The sequence below is a fragment of the Notolabrus celidotus genome, chromosome 9 (genome assembly GCF_009762535.1).
Source record: "Notolabrus celidotus isolate fNotCel1 chromosome 9, fNotCel1.pri, whole genome shotgun sequence".
In the NCBI taxonomy this organism is placed as follows: Eukaryota; Metazoa; Chordata; class Actinopteri; order Labriformes; family Labridae; genus Notolabrus; species Notolabrus celidotus.
In genome coordinates this window covers 21,206,188-21,223,152 of record NC_048280.1, presented here as the reverse complement: position 1 = coordinate 21,223,152, position 16,965 = coordinate 21,206,188, and the positions used below count along the sequence as shown (strand labels likewise).

The following is a 16,965-nucleotide window of genomic DNA, read 5'->3' as shown; positions in this document are numbered from 1 at the left end:
TAGCAATTACACTTACATCTGAGAAGCCCATGATGGACAGCAGACCTGGCAAAGAAAACAAATGAATTTTGGAAAGCTTGTTGTCATTTTTCAGCAGTAACCTATTTCTTAAAGGAGCATGTCGCTGATTACACCTACAGATCAACATATTTATCATGGGGAGCACTTGTCAGCCTAGAAAACCTGTTTAAAATGTCCTTTTTGCTTTAATGGCATCATGAAGGTACAAACTGAAGCCTACATTTTGCAGTTATAAAAAGACTCAATACGAGATTGTACTAGTTTCATTAAAGTAAAGATGTCTCTGGGTCTGCTTCATTGATGATGAAAATTGATTTTCAAATCTGTGTCTTGTTATTTCTCCAAGTTTTGAAAGTACAGTACTTAATCAAAAACAGCCTCATCAACATTTAGGAGCCACGTTTCCTGAAAGGGTGAAGAGGCGGTGGTTTTAATTCAATAATTGCAAATTGTACATACTTAGGTTTTTTATTGGCTACAGCTTTCTTTAGTGTTGCAGGCTCTGGTGTAAAAATGTCTCCAAGAAACCCTGACTGATTAATATGATCCATCATTGTAAGTCACACACTTTTATTGCACTGCTGTTAAGGTCCCAGAAAATGACACTAAAACATTTTCTCTGGAGTTTTGATTTGGTCCACTAGGGCAGGGGCCGACAATCTGAGGTGAACTCATCTGGTCATTAGTGATACAGTTGAGACCAATGAAGCATGAAAAAGAGCTCCAGCACTTAATAATCTCATTTCAGCCTCCACCATCAATTGGCTCTGCTTCAGTTGTTCACTGGTACACTGTGCAGCACATTGTGATGAAAGTTTGACTATAACACAACATTGATTCCAGATATTTGAATGAATCAGCATGTGCCCTTCTACCAGCTGTCCAACTCACTTTGAAGGAGTGTTTATCACAGATTGGATTGGCTTACTCAGCATCGTAGTTAACAAACTGTCAACTGCAATTTACGAGTGCTGGAAACGGTGGACTGTGCGACAGTTTCCACACACACACACACATACACACGCCAGGTCTTAAGTATGTTAGCAGGCACTCAAATTGTATCTGTTTAATCTTGAGCTATTAGAGGGTTCTCAAAGACTCACATCTTTGCCAACAAGGTCCTCTTGATTTTCTACGATGCCCCATGGAGCGATGCCAATGGTGCAGATCTTTCCCCTGGACTTGGATGCGTGGTCTTTCAATGCATCACCCACATGGCGAATCACCCCTGTGAGGGTGAGTCTGTGTTTTAGTTATTGGATATACATGCATACAGAGTGTTTGCAGGAAGGAGAGATAAACAGATTAAAAAAATCAGTATGATCATGATCGATACGCAGACTGGATATAGATAATGATACACTCTGCAGTGAATGATAAACAGAATCTATTAGGCACAAAAGACTACAGCTTGGCAGCCAGTGCGAACACACACACAACTACGCGCTCACATAACACGCACACACTTAACCACAGACGGGTCGTAGATTGTGGTAGTTGTTGTCCTCTGGGGAGCAGAAGTCCTGAGAGCCATCTCATCCCATCTCTCCCGGTGACATTCATTCTATCTCCACCTCCACCCCCAGTCACTTCTACAGTCAATCCTTCCATCCATTATTCAGGCATTTCTCTACCTCTTTCTTCCTCTGCACCCATTCTGTCACTAAATCTGACTTTCTAGTTCTTTCTGTGTAGTGAAGTGTTGGGGGTATACAGTATCCAATGCTGCATCATCCTGTCCATCTATTGTAATGTCTCCTACATCTTTCTCAGATAGTTTTACAAACTTCAAGCCTGTCAAGCTTGAAGAAAAGTTACTGTAAATCCTTCTTCCTTAAGTGGATGAAGAAACAATGCAGAAATGATACAAGGATAAAACGTTTACTGTAAAGACAAGGTGAACCAGGGCTAATGAATTCCTCTATCAACATTACTGACAATACCTGTCAACAGGTAGAGATATGAAAGTAATATATGACCCACAACATTCAATATATAAAGCTAACAAACCTAAAAAACAACACATTTATCAATTACGTAGTTATCTTATTATATCAAATTGATCAGTCATATTATTATTTAATTTTGTAATGCATGGGAGCAGCCAAACACACTCTAATTACTACACTACACACTACACTATCTAGGTATGCCTCATCAAGATCAGAAACACAGTGGGACTCAAGTTTTATCATAGAGACTACGTTCCATATGCATGATAACTCCATAAATTAATACATAATTCATGTAAAGCCAATTCTTCAGCTGAATTTTTTCAGTTATCCTCCATGTTCATGTCAGTCTTTTCACAAACACTTGTACCCAATCCTCTTGTGGTTGACATAATTTGAAATGGCTCCTCACTGTTTTTCACACCTTCAACCTAGGAACTGGCGGTATATCAAATTTTTAAGATACAGCTATATATATTCAAATGTAAGACAACATTGTTGATATTGATATAGTTTATGTTGCATTAGAATACCGTTAAATATTTCTTCCATAGAGCTGGCAGTTTGCCATTTCTCTTGTCAAAGTCTGTTTCTGTGTGTGGACAGGGATGTCTTTAGAGATAAACACTATTCATTCATATGCACACATACTTAATGCCACTCCTGCATAAATCTGTGACTAAGTTGGACCACCCCAGTCATCCTGCTGAAGAAGATCGTTTGAACACACTCATCATATGCTTCATTTAAAAGAAGTAATGCTACACATTAGTGTAAAAATACTCTGATAGAAATATTGTCATGAATATTTGTGATTCTAGGGATATCAGGCCATTTTTGTTCAGCAAGATTTGTCAGTACTGTACTTCACCTGTGTTGACCCCTCCTGTAAAGATCCAGGCTCCTGTTGTCATGGCAGCCTTGATGAGCCCTTTGCCAAAAACCTGTTTGAGTTTGGGCTGCAGTTCAAAGTTCTGCAGGCCTCCGTGGACTGAGATGAGCAGCTTGGGCAGATCCAGCTGCCACTCCTTGGTCATCAGGTGGAGCAGCAGGTCAGGCTTGGTGTCATAAGACACCCGCACATACTGAAGAAAAAAGTGGGTGATGTGTCAGTGACAAACAGCAACACATTTTCATTACACCCAGTCACAGGATTACCTGAAAACTGCACATGGCTGAGCAAACAAGAAGGAACAGAAAATAAGTATGGACACCCCGTCTTTGAAAATGAGGATAGAGGAGCTTTCGGGCAGCGCTGGACTGGAGAGACTGACATTTACTGTCAAAGACAAACTGAAAGACTTTATTTGGCTCTGGGGGCCATACATGGCTATCATCAGGGATGTACATGTGGAATTTATCTAAAAGAAACGGTGGGAATCACAATTGGTTAATTTAATTTGATTTATTTTGCACACTTGCCAATTGATTTTGGTACGGGCAGATGGGGTAGGTGGTTTTTGTGTGTGTGTGTGTGTGTGTGTGTGTGTGTGTGTGTGTGTTCTTGACTGTTACTGTATGTAATGAGAAATGTCAATAAACATATTGTGAAACAAAAAAAAGAAGGAAAAGAAAGATAAATTGGATACATGTAAGTTAAATACTCAACTAGAAACACATCTATTGAAGCAAAATGATAAAATATAATGTGTAAACGTCTGAACTATAACATAATTGCACAGGTGTTCACTATACTGAGATCTACATGCATTATGCTGCAGTTATTCATCAAGCTGCTGTGAGTCTGAAATAATGTTTCAGCAAATCAGATTTACAGGTAATTCAGTTTAAATCATCTGATTCTCTTAATATTACATATGTGGGATGTAATTCTGTCACCATAGTAACCATAACATGCAACCACACTTAGTTAAGGATGGACGTGTTAATCAGGCAAATTTCTATCTGCTGCTCCCAAGTCATTTAAATTGCTAATGACATGTAATTGCATGTTATTATACTCGTTTTATTGACTTCACTGTTATCTTTAAGCATACTGATATGATGAATTTTAACATTCCGCATGTGTGATGCTTTCAGATTGGATTAGAAAGACAGCCTCTGTGTAATCTGATGACAAACTGGATAATAGAAGTTACACAATTACTGTAAACGAGTTCTCATTACATGTTTTTTTAAATTGGGAATATGCATGACATGTATTGAGTAAAACTTTGCAATCATGGAGATATTCATTCATTCTCACACAGCTGGCAAAACTGTGCCATGCAGATAAAGAGGTGAATTCATTTCAGTCAGCTAAGCCCCAAACACTCCTCATCTGTAACTGTTGGCTGTCAATCTGCATCAGATCTTTGCAGCTCAGGAGGATATCTACAAATCACTGTCAATTATTATATACTTTCTGCTTCACTGCTGTTGTTACAGGCATTTTAAAAATTGCTTCTTTCAGTGTATTCAGTGAAGAGCTCTCAGTTTACTCTTTTGTTGACAACTCAAATTTACCTTAATATGATACTGGTCTCAATCTTCTAAACCCATAGAGTATAGAAATCCCTTCTTTTATCCTTTTCCACATTTCAGATCTGGATATCAGATTGTTACACTCTTTTTGGGGGGAAAATGTTGCATATCAGAAAGCAGTAGGGATGTAACTATATATCACAAATCGGTAAAATATCGATACAAATAAGGGTGGATTAAAATCGATTCAACATAATTTGTATCAGGATATTATTTTTAAACAGTAGAAGGTGAGTTTTGTACTGTTTTGTACCCCCCCAGTGTCATGTCCAGTGTTGTGGTGTGTCCTATTATCTATTATATTGTATCTTTTCTTTTCTATGTCTGTTATTGTTTTGTCTTTTGTCTCTGTGTACTTGCATTTTTTAAAATCTAAAAAAAAAAAAAAACAGTAGAAGGCGCCATCTGCATTATACTCTGCATGTTCAACATCACTTAATCTCTTGCGCTGCTCTCTCGTCACTCGCTGAGTGGAGGTGTTTTAAGTTTAAAGCACGTTTCAGAATCAGCTGACTGCGCACAGCGGAGACGCTCAGCTGGGGGCTGCAGCTGAGTGACAGGTCTCCACGAGCGTTTTTTTCTCCGCTGCTGGACTGATTCTGACCCGGTTGCGCTCCCGGCTGACACATGACCTTGTTCACATGCTTATTTTTCTCAGTAAGAACAAGTAGACAGAAAACTGGACACATGTCTAAAATATGATTCTGTTCAGTTGTCCTGTTGCAGTAAATCTATATGTTGTAGTCTTCAATTATGACCTGCTCCTCACGTTGATATTCAGCGTGTTAACATTTTGAACACCTCAATATGATCCAAAGCTGTTTAAAACCGTCAGTAATATACACTGTGTCATGAAGGAAAATTTGATTTAGGGGGAAAAACGCATTTGGCATTATTTTTTACATGGAAAAAGTTCACCTTTTTTTTTGTGATTAAACCATAATTGATCGTTAACATTTCCAAAGATCGATCACGGAAAATACTTGAAATTTACATCTCTAATTTAAAAATATTTACTTTATTTGTTTTAATATTTAATACTTTAATTTGGGAATTGTTCACTTTCCATTTCTTTATAATTGTTCTGAAATTTTCCAATGAGGTATTTTTGTGCGGTCATTTTTAGTTTTTTTGCAGGTAAAAAAAAGTGTGCAGTGGTTTTATTTGAGTTACAACACACCTTAAAAATGAAAAAGGATTACTTTGTTTACAAAGAAATATAAGAGAAAAAAAAATATTGCAACTTTCCATATCTGAGAATTGAAATAAGATAATAGTTGTTTAAATTTTGAGTTCAATCCAGTTTTCTTTAAAATCGTTTGAGAATCGTGAGTGAATTGTATCGTGAACCAAAAATCGGATTGGAATCGAATCGTGGGTTGAGTGTATCCTTACATCCCTAGCAAGCAGCAACATCCAGTCTTGAGAAATTAAGCCTTGAGACTGGCTGCAGAAGAAACGCAAGGCACATAACTCATCTGTTTTGAAGAAATCAAAATGACAAGTGCCCTGTAATCAGGCGCATGGCTGACATGACTGACAGGCAGGCACACTGTAGCTGTTAGTGAGGAAGCTAAAAGCCCGCCTCTTTGCCTCTCATCAGGTCGTCCAAAAGTTAGGTTGAGTAAGCATTTTCAATATCGCAACTGCCGACAATGGGCTTCAAACTCTGCTTCAAAAAGCAATGTGTGACTTCAGGGAGACTTGGTTACTCGACGGATGCATTCTTTCATTTTTAACATCACACAAGGGACATTTGTGAATGAAGTCACCATGGCTTTGTTGGAGTGTCCTCCTCCCTGGAACTCGATGGTACCGAAGGCGTCGGTGGGGCTGAGCTGGGTGTGTTTGCTGATCGACCATTTCTCCGACAGGCTGTCATTCTTGGCCAAACGCTCCGCCTTATCATTCTGACTGGATGAGATTCCCGGGGGGAGGCCCACATGTTGACCTATCAAGCGACCACAACAGCACCTGTATGAGAAAAGGAAGGAGAAAGTAAAACTAAGCTTGGTGTATTACCCCTTTAGAGAGATTCACTGAAAGCTTGAGAAGACAGTGCTCCTGAGGATCTCATTGTAGCATAGAGATAGCACAAAAGAGGAAGTTAAGAGAGAGATTGTGTATAGCTGAGAGTGAGAGAAAGGTCGAGCTCTGCCACTGTTGTGCGCCAAGCAGGGAAAGGAGGGCAAGTTTGAAACGACAGCTTGTCATCTGACTTCCATCTGCTGATTAGGAGGAGAGGAGTAGAGTGATCTGCAGGCCATCTTTATTAGATCTCTCTTTCTTTGATTTTGGCTCATCACAAGCCTATGTCTCCTTTCTTTCACTGTTTTCCTCCTCTTTCTCTCTCCTCTGAGAAACTACAAGAGTTAGCAGTGTGACAGTTACATGACTTGTAGTATTACTGCAGAAGTTGGCTTGTTCAGATACACTGAATGCAGCTTTCATATTCTGCGTTTTAGCCTCACAGAATAGAGTGGGAGCCCCCAGAGGAAAGAGAGTCAGGAAGCTTTGATTATCACTTCATGTTTCCGTCATCTCTTACCAAAGGTACTTTGCCTCCTTCTGCCTCCTGCATCAACACAAGTGCTTTTGACTAAAAGGAAAAGTTGATTTGATCTTGAGGAGCATCTTTTTTTCTTCTCCTGGCTTCCTCTCGCTTTCCTCCAGTTATGGTAATTCTGTTTACCTAACAAACACTGGCATTTCCTGCGTATGCTTGAGTGTGTTTGTGCGTATGAGAGTGCATTAGGGCTGGAAGGAATTATACTAGCTTCTCCAAGGTTGTCACCATAAGCAAGAATATCAGATATAGTACAGCTTTTTGATAACGTCACAGTGCCTTCACTGAAGTACAATGAGAGGCCTTTCTAGAAAGTGAGTGCTTGAATCTCTCTAAAAACAGAATTACATTATAGTGAAGTGCTATCATGATTATAATTGGGTTAAACTATAACTAACTTACAGACAGAGAGCCCTTATAGATTTACTTCCACAGTAATACTTTGCCATGCAGATAAGCAGCGTGCTCTAACAGCCAGGAGCTCCTGTGAGTGTTACCTAAATTAATACATTTTTTTAAATCAGGAGGAACTTATTAGTGTCCCTCTGAACCGACCTGGCCTTAAGTCCAACATTTGTGGTTTAAAAGGAATAATTCCAGTGTTTTGGCTCATTAGTGCAAAGGAGCTACCTATGATGCAAATAGAGGCCAGCATGATATTACTCCGAGGCATGTTTTAAAAAGGTCAGTGCTAAAACAGGGCTCTTAATTTGCAACATTTGAGGGGGGGGGGGGGGGGGGGCATCACAGCAGCTAACTAGCTTATTAGAGTTTTTAGCTTTAAACAGGCTTTAATGCACTTTTCTATCTCTTGCTCTTTTAAAGGTAAAATCAAAATGAGACGCTGCAATAAGGGTAACATAGTGTAAAAGGTAACATACAAACCCAAGCTTTTAGACTTTCTTACTTACCTATGGGGTCTTTGGCGCTCACTATGATATGAACACATTCTCTCTTGCTGAACGCTCTTTCTATCCACGATTTCTGTGCCTGCAGAACAATGACAGAAGAACTCAGTCAGTCTTTTTCAGGTAACAGAAGAACTGTGACCTATGTGTGCAAAAGTCACAGTAGACAGACTGCAGAAACAAGCTCATATAACAAGTCAACTTGTGTTTGACAGATGAGTTCACCTGGAAAAAAAGAAGGTTCTGTCGGTGTGAAAATGACATCAGGGCTTTGTTCTATATATAGATGGAGACTTTCATTCAGTCTGTAACTCTGTAAACAACAGCCCAGTTTTGGGGTATTACAAAGAAAGCACACAGTGTGAGTGTTTTAGGACCTTTTCTGTAAATAGTAAAAAAAAAAAAAAGAAAAATTGAATAAAAATCTAATATATTAAAGAAAAATCTGCATTTTTAACACTAAAACCTGGTATAGGGACAAAATCACAGCACTTAGGACATGCCACATATACATAGACAAACAGACACATACATACATACATGCACAGTAGATGCACTGTCACTCACACACAAGTTAAGTGCTGAAGACACTCTGACAGAAGTGTTTTATGTTATTCACTGACTGCACCCCCAACAGGATGAGAAGAAGTGCCGGGCGAGAGAAGGAGGAGGCTGAACGCAGCCAGGCAACAAATTATGTCAGAGTCCTAGTCCTTGAATACTCTGATGTGCAGCCAGCTGTTTGTATGTATTACAGCGGGATGTGTGTGCACTGTGTTTTTGTGTTTTACAGTAAAGAAAGACTTCCACAGGATACAGTAGCTTGTGGATTGGTGTCTAAGTGACACTCTGATGCTCTGCAGCCAATATCTCCTGCAGGTCTGAGTGACGGAGAGACTAATGAAGAGGCAATTATCCTGCGACAAGACGTGGACAGGAGGATGATGCAGAGCCAGAGAGCAGCCCAAAGATAAACATGCGGCACAGGATTAGAGGCTTTTATACACCTGTACAATATGTCTGCACACAAATATGCATTACTGGTTACAACAATGATCAATGTACAACAAGAGTCAATTATGTTCCTGCAGGAAAGCCTCCTTAGAGCTGATAAGACAGAGAATCCTACCCAGAGCTTTGTATAACTCAGTACAAAAGATACCGTGTCTAATGTATTATTAAAAGGGCCATTATTTTACTGATGGCAAGATCTGGCAGGGTGATGCTCTATCTGTTGTTTGGTATAAACTATGAGTTACAATATTGATTAGGTTGCTTGCTCATTTTTTGCTTTATTGTGCAGCTGTAAATGGGAGCTCACCTAGGGCAGGAATAGGCTTTTATTTTTGCTTAAAAGGAAAAAAAAACATAAGGGACCTTGCTGCAAGGTGAATTTGAAAATTTCATCAACTGCAGGGTAAGAAAAGTTCCTTTAGCTCTAAAGTATAAAATACAGTGCAGGGTATTCATACAATCCCGGTTCCCTTCCTGCTTTTAGCAGATTTGATGAATGTGTTCCTGCTCTCACTCATGGTACACATATTGAGCATGTTTTGAACATCTGAAATAAGAAAAACTCAACTTAAAGTTGAAATGCTCAACCATTTAAATATGTACATGATATGTAATTTAATGTGTTACTTGGAGTGATATATTTTTGCTCCCCTCTTCTGAAGTGTTATACTGAATGCTAAATAAGAGTGGAGTTAAAATTAAATCCATCCAAACAGTGAGTTAAAGCATACACTTTCAGTTACTGTGAACATAAGAGGCCGTTTTAACGGTCTACCTTCTACTCAGCTCTTTTTGGTTCAAAGGTTTTACTTCCTGAGTTGAAACCACCATTCAGGAAGTGGACTATGTCTGTGTGAGGTTTTGTTGCAACGGACCACAACAGCAGAGGTTTAGAGTAGGACCCAATGTCACAAAGGGACAGCCACAGGCAACCAGGAGGACACACAGACCAGACATCGTAACCCTCAGCAGAGGGAACACAACAGCCATGAAAACAAAAGGACTTTTTTCTGCTTTTTCGTTCTGGGAGAGCTGCCCCGGCTCCTCTCCCAGCCAGCAGAGCTGAGAGCTGCTTGTACAGGGCTTTCCCCGCAGCCACGGCTACAACAACACACGCCCCATCCGCCTGACTGGTCCTGTCACACCACAGCATGCCAAAACCCACCGCAAACTGGTCGCTAACAGGCTCGGCCTACACACAGGCACACTTACCCTAACGCCAGACCTTCCACGATTAACCATTACTCTGGGGGGCTGGGGGGGCTGCTTTTAGAGATCACCCTGGCCACGATGACTCAGCGGGCCACAACAACGCCCCCAGCCCCATTCTTTCCCTGATGTGCTGGAACTGTGTATCCATCCGCCAGCTCATCCTGGGACAAACTAGATCTGCCTGATGGCAGCGGTAACAGCAGATATTTTAGATTTGATTAGTATGGACAGGGTTGATGGCAAAATCACGGTCACACAATTAATAATAATTGTATGTTGTCTAAGTAAACTATTGAAAGAGGGTACAAAGTAGTGTTACCCCACAGCATCCCTCTTTTTTGCTTTACCCTCTTTATTTTTTGCCATCTCTGTGTCGATGTGGTCTGCACATTTTCTCGCCCTCTATGTCTCATACTGATGCAGCTCTTCCTCTCATGCTCTCGAGTGCTGCTTATGAGATTTGACATGGTATGATGAGATGGCACATGGCCTGCACTCCATTGTGTAATTAAGATTTATCACTGGGGCACACACAGACCCACACACACACAAACACATACACACACGAATATATACACATACATACACTTACACAATATACACACGCATAAATACGCCAGATGTGTATTTGTGTGTCTGTTTGGAGTGACTGTGCGGTTAGTGAGCAGCATCTGACAGCCTGTTAGGGGTCTTGACTCCATTACAGTCAAACTCCCTGTCCTCTCTTCCCCTCCTTTACTGTTGTATCTCCTCTCTCTTATTGTCACTGGCAGGGAGGTGAATTGGGAACCATATCCAATCAACAGCTTAATCCCTTTGCCTTCTTCCTGTTTTCTATCGGGCTTTTTTAGCAGACATGAATGGTTCAGCTTTAGTAATGGACTTTAGGTGAACCGACTGGTAGCCTGTAGAAATGTTTTATCATTAAATTCTCCTGATAACAGTTAATTAAGAACTGAAAAACTGAATAAAGGACTCCGCTCTAATTTTGTTTTCTTGTTTCTGCTGTATCTTTTAGATGATTAATAAAGCTACATATATAAAAGCTATATATATACACACATAAAGATATACTGCTTCCCTTTTTGACTGCCTTGTTAAGGTTTGGTTTGATTGTACTCACAACAATAACACTTTATAGCGCAGACTGATGTGGAACATTTTAAACCCTTCATACCAGCAGACGTTGAACACGATGATGCCATTATAAAATATATAGTCATAATATGACACATTCGCAATAAAGAGTGATACTTTCTAATAAAACATGTGCTTTGTTATATTTTTCATCATTTTAACTTACCAATTTTTTTTTACAAACATGAAACAAGATAAACAATAATAAACAGAAAAGTTCCCTTGGATATCTTTTTGTTTCTCAAATGGAGCATCCACACACTCAGAGACTCTGCATACACCTCCACTATAACAGGAGACTAATTACCTGGACTTATTCCTAACACACAACACTGAACTTAACTTTGCACAACAGTATTAAGAGCAGTATTGAAGAGACCTTTCAACAATGAGAGTGATTTCAGCAAATCTTTGAGACTTCCAATTAAATGTGAATTTAAAAAAAAAATCAAACGTCTATCACACCTGTGACCCAAATATCAGGTTGATCCGACTCACCTGATTTATATGATGGGCCGCTTAGCTGCCTTTCTGTCATTATCATGGTTGATGGTCGATTTCAGGTACAATCCTATCTAACTGAGATTACTGACTGTCAGAGCAGACCTGACCAGGCCACCTCTCAGTCCACTGCCATCTGGTCTACTCCAGGACTATTAGCACCGCTGGAATGTGTGTTTGTGTGTGTGTGTGTTTGTGTGAGACAGAGCGAGAGAAAGAGAGAGAGACAGAGAGAGAGAGAGAGAGAGAGAGAGAGAGAGAGGAGAGAGAGAGAGAGAGAGAGAGAGAGAGTGTGTGTGTGTAGGTACTCATCGCCTAAGTCCTGAAACAAGTCTTACTAACTAGTCTTCAGAGCTAGTCTTCAGCTATCTCTCGCAGTTCCCTCTTGACTCCATGCATCTTTCTATTTATTCATCTCATAGCACAGCTAGTTGACTATCTACTGGTAACACAACAACAGCACCTAAACTCTCACATTTATTCCAAACTCAGAAACTTTTTTCTGGAACAGAGAACAACCTGCTGTCCTCTACCTCTCTCAAGCGCCACATCTGTTTTATATTCAAATTAAAGCTGAACTGTCAGGTTGTGTTAGTGTCTGTGTGTGTGCACACAGGCTTGAGTGTGTAAATGTGCATGTGTGAGAAAGAGAGTGTGTCGTGTCCCTTTAGCTACATTTCTACCAGAGATCAAGGCCAAAGGGAGAGTCTGAATGGCAAGAGAGCCTATTAGGTGAAGCAACATGACATTCATCACACACACACACACACACACACACACACACACACACACACACACACACCGCAACGTTTGAAAGTATGTGAGAATTTTCTGTTTTTTTGCAGCACCGGGTCACTTTCCTAGCTGTATTCAATGACGGGATTAACTGACCTCTACATACTCCAGATTGAGGTACATTAGCATGAGTTGAGGGGAGAAACTGGGCACATAAGACTGTAATCTGATCTAAATTAAATTCAACAACACAGAAAAAATACAAAGAGAAACAGTATAATCTCTAATCCTACCTCATGTTTAACATGAAAAATACAGAAGCACAGACAGCTAGATGTGAATCTCAGTAAAATCATCTCCATAGATCTGGAGTAAACAGAGGTTTAATGTATTCAGTGTCATGAAGGACTCAGGGTGCTTAGAGGAGAGCACCTGTGTTCCAGGCAGTCCTACGGTGGCCCTGAAGTGCAAATCACAACGGCATTTCAGAAAACACAACGGCATTTCAGAAAACACAACGGCATTTCAGAAAACACAACGGCATTTCAGAAAACACAACGGCAAATCAGAAAATACAACGGCAAATCAGAAAACACAACGGCAAATCAGAAAACACAACTGCATTAACCAAACTGCAAGAAGAAGGTACCCTCCGGGGACATGACTCGTCGCTGATTTGACTGAGTGTACCTACTTCTTCTGGTGCTGTTGTGTTTTTTGATTTGCCGTTGTGTTTTTTGATTTGCCGTTGTGTTTTTGATTTTCCGTTGTGTTTTTGATTTGCCGTTGTGTTTTCTGATTTGCCGTTGTGTTTTCTGATTTGCCGTTGTGTTTTCTGATTTGCCGTTGTGTTTTCTGATTTGCCTTTCTGATTTGCACTTCAGGGCCACCGTACAGTCCAGCTGCTGCAAGGCACTACAGGAAGGTGTGTGCACACAAACCATTGCCCACACAGAGAGAGACATATCGATGAGCAGATAGCGATAATAGTAAACTCACAATTCCCTGCTTACATTAAAAAACATATCACTGCAGATGAATGTCCTTGGTGGAAAACAGAGAAACACTCTACCAAGAACATTCACCCACATCCACCGATACAAAAATATCCTATCAAACAGCAGTCTTATTGGAAACATTGATAGTATACTATCAATTATTAATGCCCCCTGGGCAGCATAACCACTGTACTGTACAAAGACGCAGATGGAGTCAGAGGTGAAAAATGTTGTTAATTAAGGTTAAACTCGGGTCAGTGAGATGAGGCATGGAGAAAACAAGAAGACCCCTTGATGATTAGCCCTTTAAAGACATTTCCATATGTCTGCCAGAACAGGAGAGCACCATTATATTCACAGTCTACATGGTTTGAGTTCAGATTGTGAAATTAGCATTTTTTTCCCTCTGCTGCTGTTTTAAAATGACAAATAAAGATAATCCATATTATAATACACTTTGAAGGTTTTTCAGAGGTTCAAAAACTGAGGAAAGTAAAGTTACAGTTCTCTATTTGTTTTCCCAATGACGGCTGATCATTTTTAACAATCTTTTGTGCAGATCAAGTCATCTGCCTGCATTCAACTGACTCATAATTATTAGCACTATAGTTAATAGTACCAAGTGCAACAAACACAACAAAGTGGCACAACATCTGAAACCTCACATTGCTTAGGACTATACAAACACAGGGAAAAATAATTGTTCTACACACAAGCAAACAACAGAAGCAAGTCAAAGTTACTGATTTCTTGTGCAAGATATTCCTCTAATTCCACACAGTTAAACACAGTTAAAACTTGGAAGCTTAGCCTCCAAGCATTCTGCCAAAAATAAATCTAAATTCTGCGTAAAGACAGAAACATCTGTTACTGTTAATAGTAGGGTTAAATACACACTTACAAGCCATTTATCTTATTGCACAAGGTGTTAATCTTAACGCTGTTTGATGGGAAACAGAAAGAATTGTGTCACTCTGAGGTGAAGAGTAAAGGCCCCCTTTACACTCGACACCCTGTTGAGCAAAGCTGTTGGTGCAAGCAGGCATCAGTGTGAGGATTTTATACACTGGAAATGAAAAGATGCTCTATGTCTTGATCCTCGTTTTCTTGTTTTTAGTGCTGGGTTATTTAGACCTCCTCCAGTTAAATGCAATGAAGTGATAAAATGTGCATCTAATATTGATACTTTTCAATAACACACAACGATACAATCTCTGTTACTTTAATGTCGAATTGTATCAAAAAGCACTGAAGCTTGTGAAAAAACAAATACACAGTCATATTTTAAACCCAGAGCTGCTGAGATTAAAGAGGAGAGGAAGCAGCAATGGTAAATGACAGAGATAGAGTGAGAGAGCACTGGTGAAAAAGACAATAAGAATTTATTTTCCGATTGTTTCACAGCGGTTATGCTCCACAATTACAAATTCATTTACTCCACTGCACAATGTGGAATAAGGCACAGGATACTGTTTGTTTCCGGCTGAAGGACATACTTGGTTCTGCCTACTGTGCGTCTCTGGTCTGCCCTCAAACACAGCCTCTACTCCGCTAACTACTCTCATTTACAGGTTATCCAAATAAGATGCACATGTTTCTTTTATGTTGCAGACATGAGAGCAGAGGAGAGGGACAGGGGTGTCAACTGGTGACCTGAGGACTTTTGGTTGTGAGCTCAAAAACATCTCAACAACGATTGATGCCAAATGTCCAAAACAAGAAATTAGAAAATACACTAGCATGCTTCTTCTGGGTTATTATTGGTTATTCAGAGGAAATATTATGATTTAGGTGTACACATAAAGGTCATAATACCCATCGGTACTCATCGGTAAGTGGAGTAATTTGAGACTATTGCGAAAGCTCTGCGTTTGTATCAAGCAATGTTACTATTCCCCTTGTTCCCGTTATGAGGGACCAATCATAGCTAATCTCCAATCCTCTGTCCTGATTGGTTAAGGGGCGGCTCTACTACATCCTCCGATTGGTTATGAGTCTGGCACTATCATGACTACATACGCCGATCTGTGTTGGGGGGGCTAAGAGGAAATCTGGTTGGGAGGGATAGTGTTGACATTCGAAGTCCCTCTCTCTGAACAGATGTTTACTCTGTGACTACCAACAGCAGCTTTAAGGAAAATCTCACCTACTGTATTCTGCCTTTCCTTGCAAATAACAGTATTCACAAATGTCCAAATGTCGTCAGGGACTATTTTTGTACCACCACAATGTGCAGGTTGGGAATCAAATATAATAAAATGAACCAGTTTTTGGTGCGAATGAGTTTTTTTTCCCCCATGATATTAAAACAGGTATTGATATTATCAATATTTTAAGACTTTTTGTCCTGGTATCATATCAAAGTTAAAAATCCAGGTATGGCGACAACTCTAGTATGGGTTTTGATGGATTACATTTTTTTAGAGTAATAATCCTTAACACAACAAATGAAGCATTAAAAGATTAAATACCATACTCAGCAAAGCTCACTTTCTCAGCCCCTCGATTATTCTAAAGGTGCTTCAAGCTCTAACCAGTTTCGATTAAAACAAACTAAGCTCTATTAGCCCAGTTTGGACGGTTCATTTGGCTGGTGCAACCACTGTCATTTAAATCCATTAAGACAGAGAACACAAGAACTTGAGGAGATGGGACATGTTGGCAGTCAAGCTGACTCTGGAGTGGTTTGTGGTGTGTAAGAAAATAAAATAAATGTTCTTATGAGAAGCATTAAAGAGCTGTATAAACTGATGTCAGACACTGAAATTTGATGTGAAAATGCCCTTGGTAGTCCATTCCTTTGTAAAAGTCAGTCTGAGCATAAACTATGGTAGCACAGAGAGTTTAATAGATGTGATCTAGATGCTTTCTTTCACTGATTAAGTTCAGATTAAAGAGTGAAGCTGAGACGGAACAATAGGGCAGCCATAAGAAGTGTCGCCTCACAAGAAGATGGCTCAAACATTGAGAAGCCAAGCGACAACCTCCGGTCTCAAACGATGAAGACAATGCAGAAGTGCTGTAAACTGCAATACATCGAAAATCCGCTTGAGGCTGGCTGCAGAAACATCAGAAAGCACATACAAATGAATGGGAAAAAGAGAATCTTTGCAGCATTAATAAACATGTTTACAGCCTGGTTCAAAAAACGGCTTGGCCCTTATGAAGCAAATCTCTCTAATGGCACACACTGTACGGGGGGTGGATTTTTTTCTAACGTGACTCCCGGTCGGGAACACATAGCTATTGGCTAGGAGGCTGCCTGGTTGAGTTCCGCATTTCCAATATGGCTGCTGCCGTCGATTTGCTTCAAAACAGCTCTCAGGAACAGATGGGTGACGTCACGGATACTACATCCATATTTTACACAGTCTATGCTAGAACCCCTGTGGGTGGAGTTTCATGTTCTCCTTGTGATTATGTGGGCTCTTCCAGGG

General features: G+C 40.0%; 1 protein-coding gene across 4 annotated transcripts in view; it reads right to left on the bottom strand.

Moving 5' to 3' along the window:
- Window positions 1-16,965, bottom strand: part of trpm3 (transient receptor potential cation channel, subfamily M, member 3) — a 158,522-nt gene that overhangs the window by 58,000 nt on the left and 83,557 nt on the right. For 2 of the 4 annotated variants that reach the window (XM_034692531.1, XM_034692532.1), the window contains exons 1-5: window positions 10,158-10,246; window positions 7,935-8,013; window positions 6,230-6,431; window positions 2,845-3,058; window positions 1,125-1,249 (exon numbers count right to left, since the gene is read on the bottom strand). In XM_034692531.1, coding sequence (XP_034548422.1) covers window positions 1,125-1,249; window positions 2,845-3,058; window positions 6,230-6,431; window positions 7,935-7,972 — 579 coding nt within the window. In that variant the 5' untranslated portion in view covers window positions 7,973-8,013; window positions 10,158-10,246. Of the gene's footprint in view, window positions 1-1,124; window positions 1,250-2,844; window positions 3,059-6,229; window positions 6,432-7,930; window positions 8,014-10,157; window positions 10,247-11,792; window positions 11,942-16,965 lie in introns of those variants that run through there. The other 2 variants (XM_034692530.1, XM_034692533.1) reach the window with 2 other exon arrangements.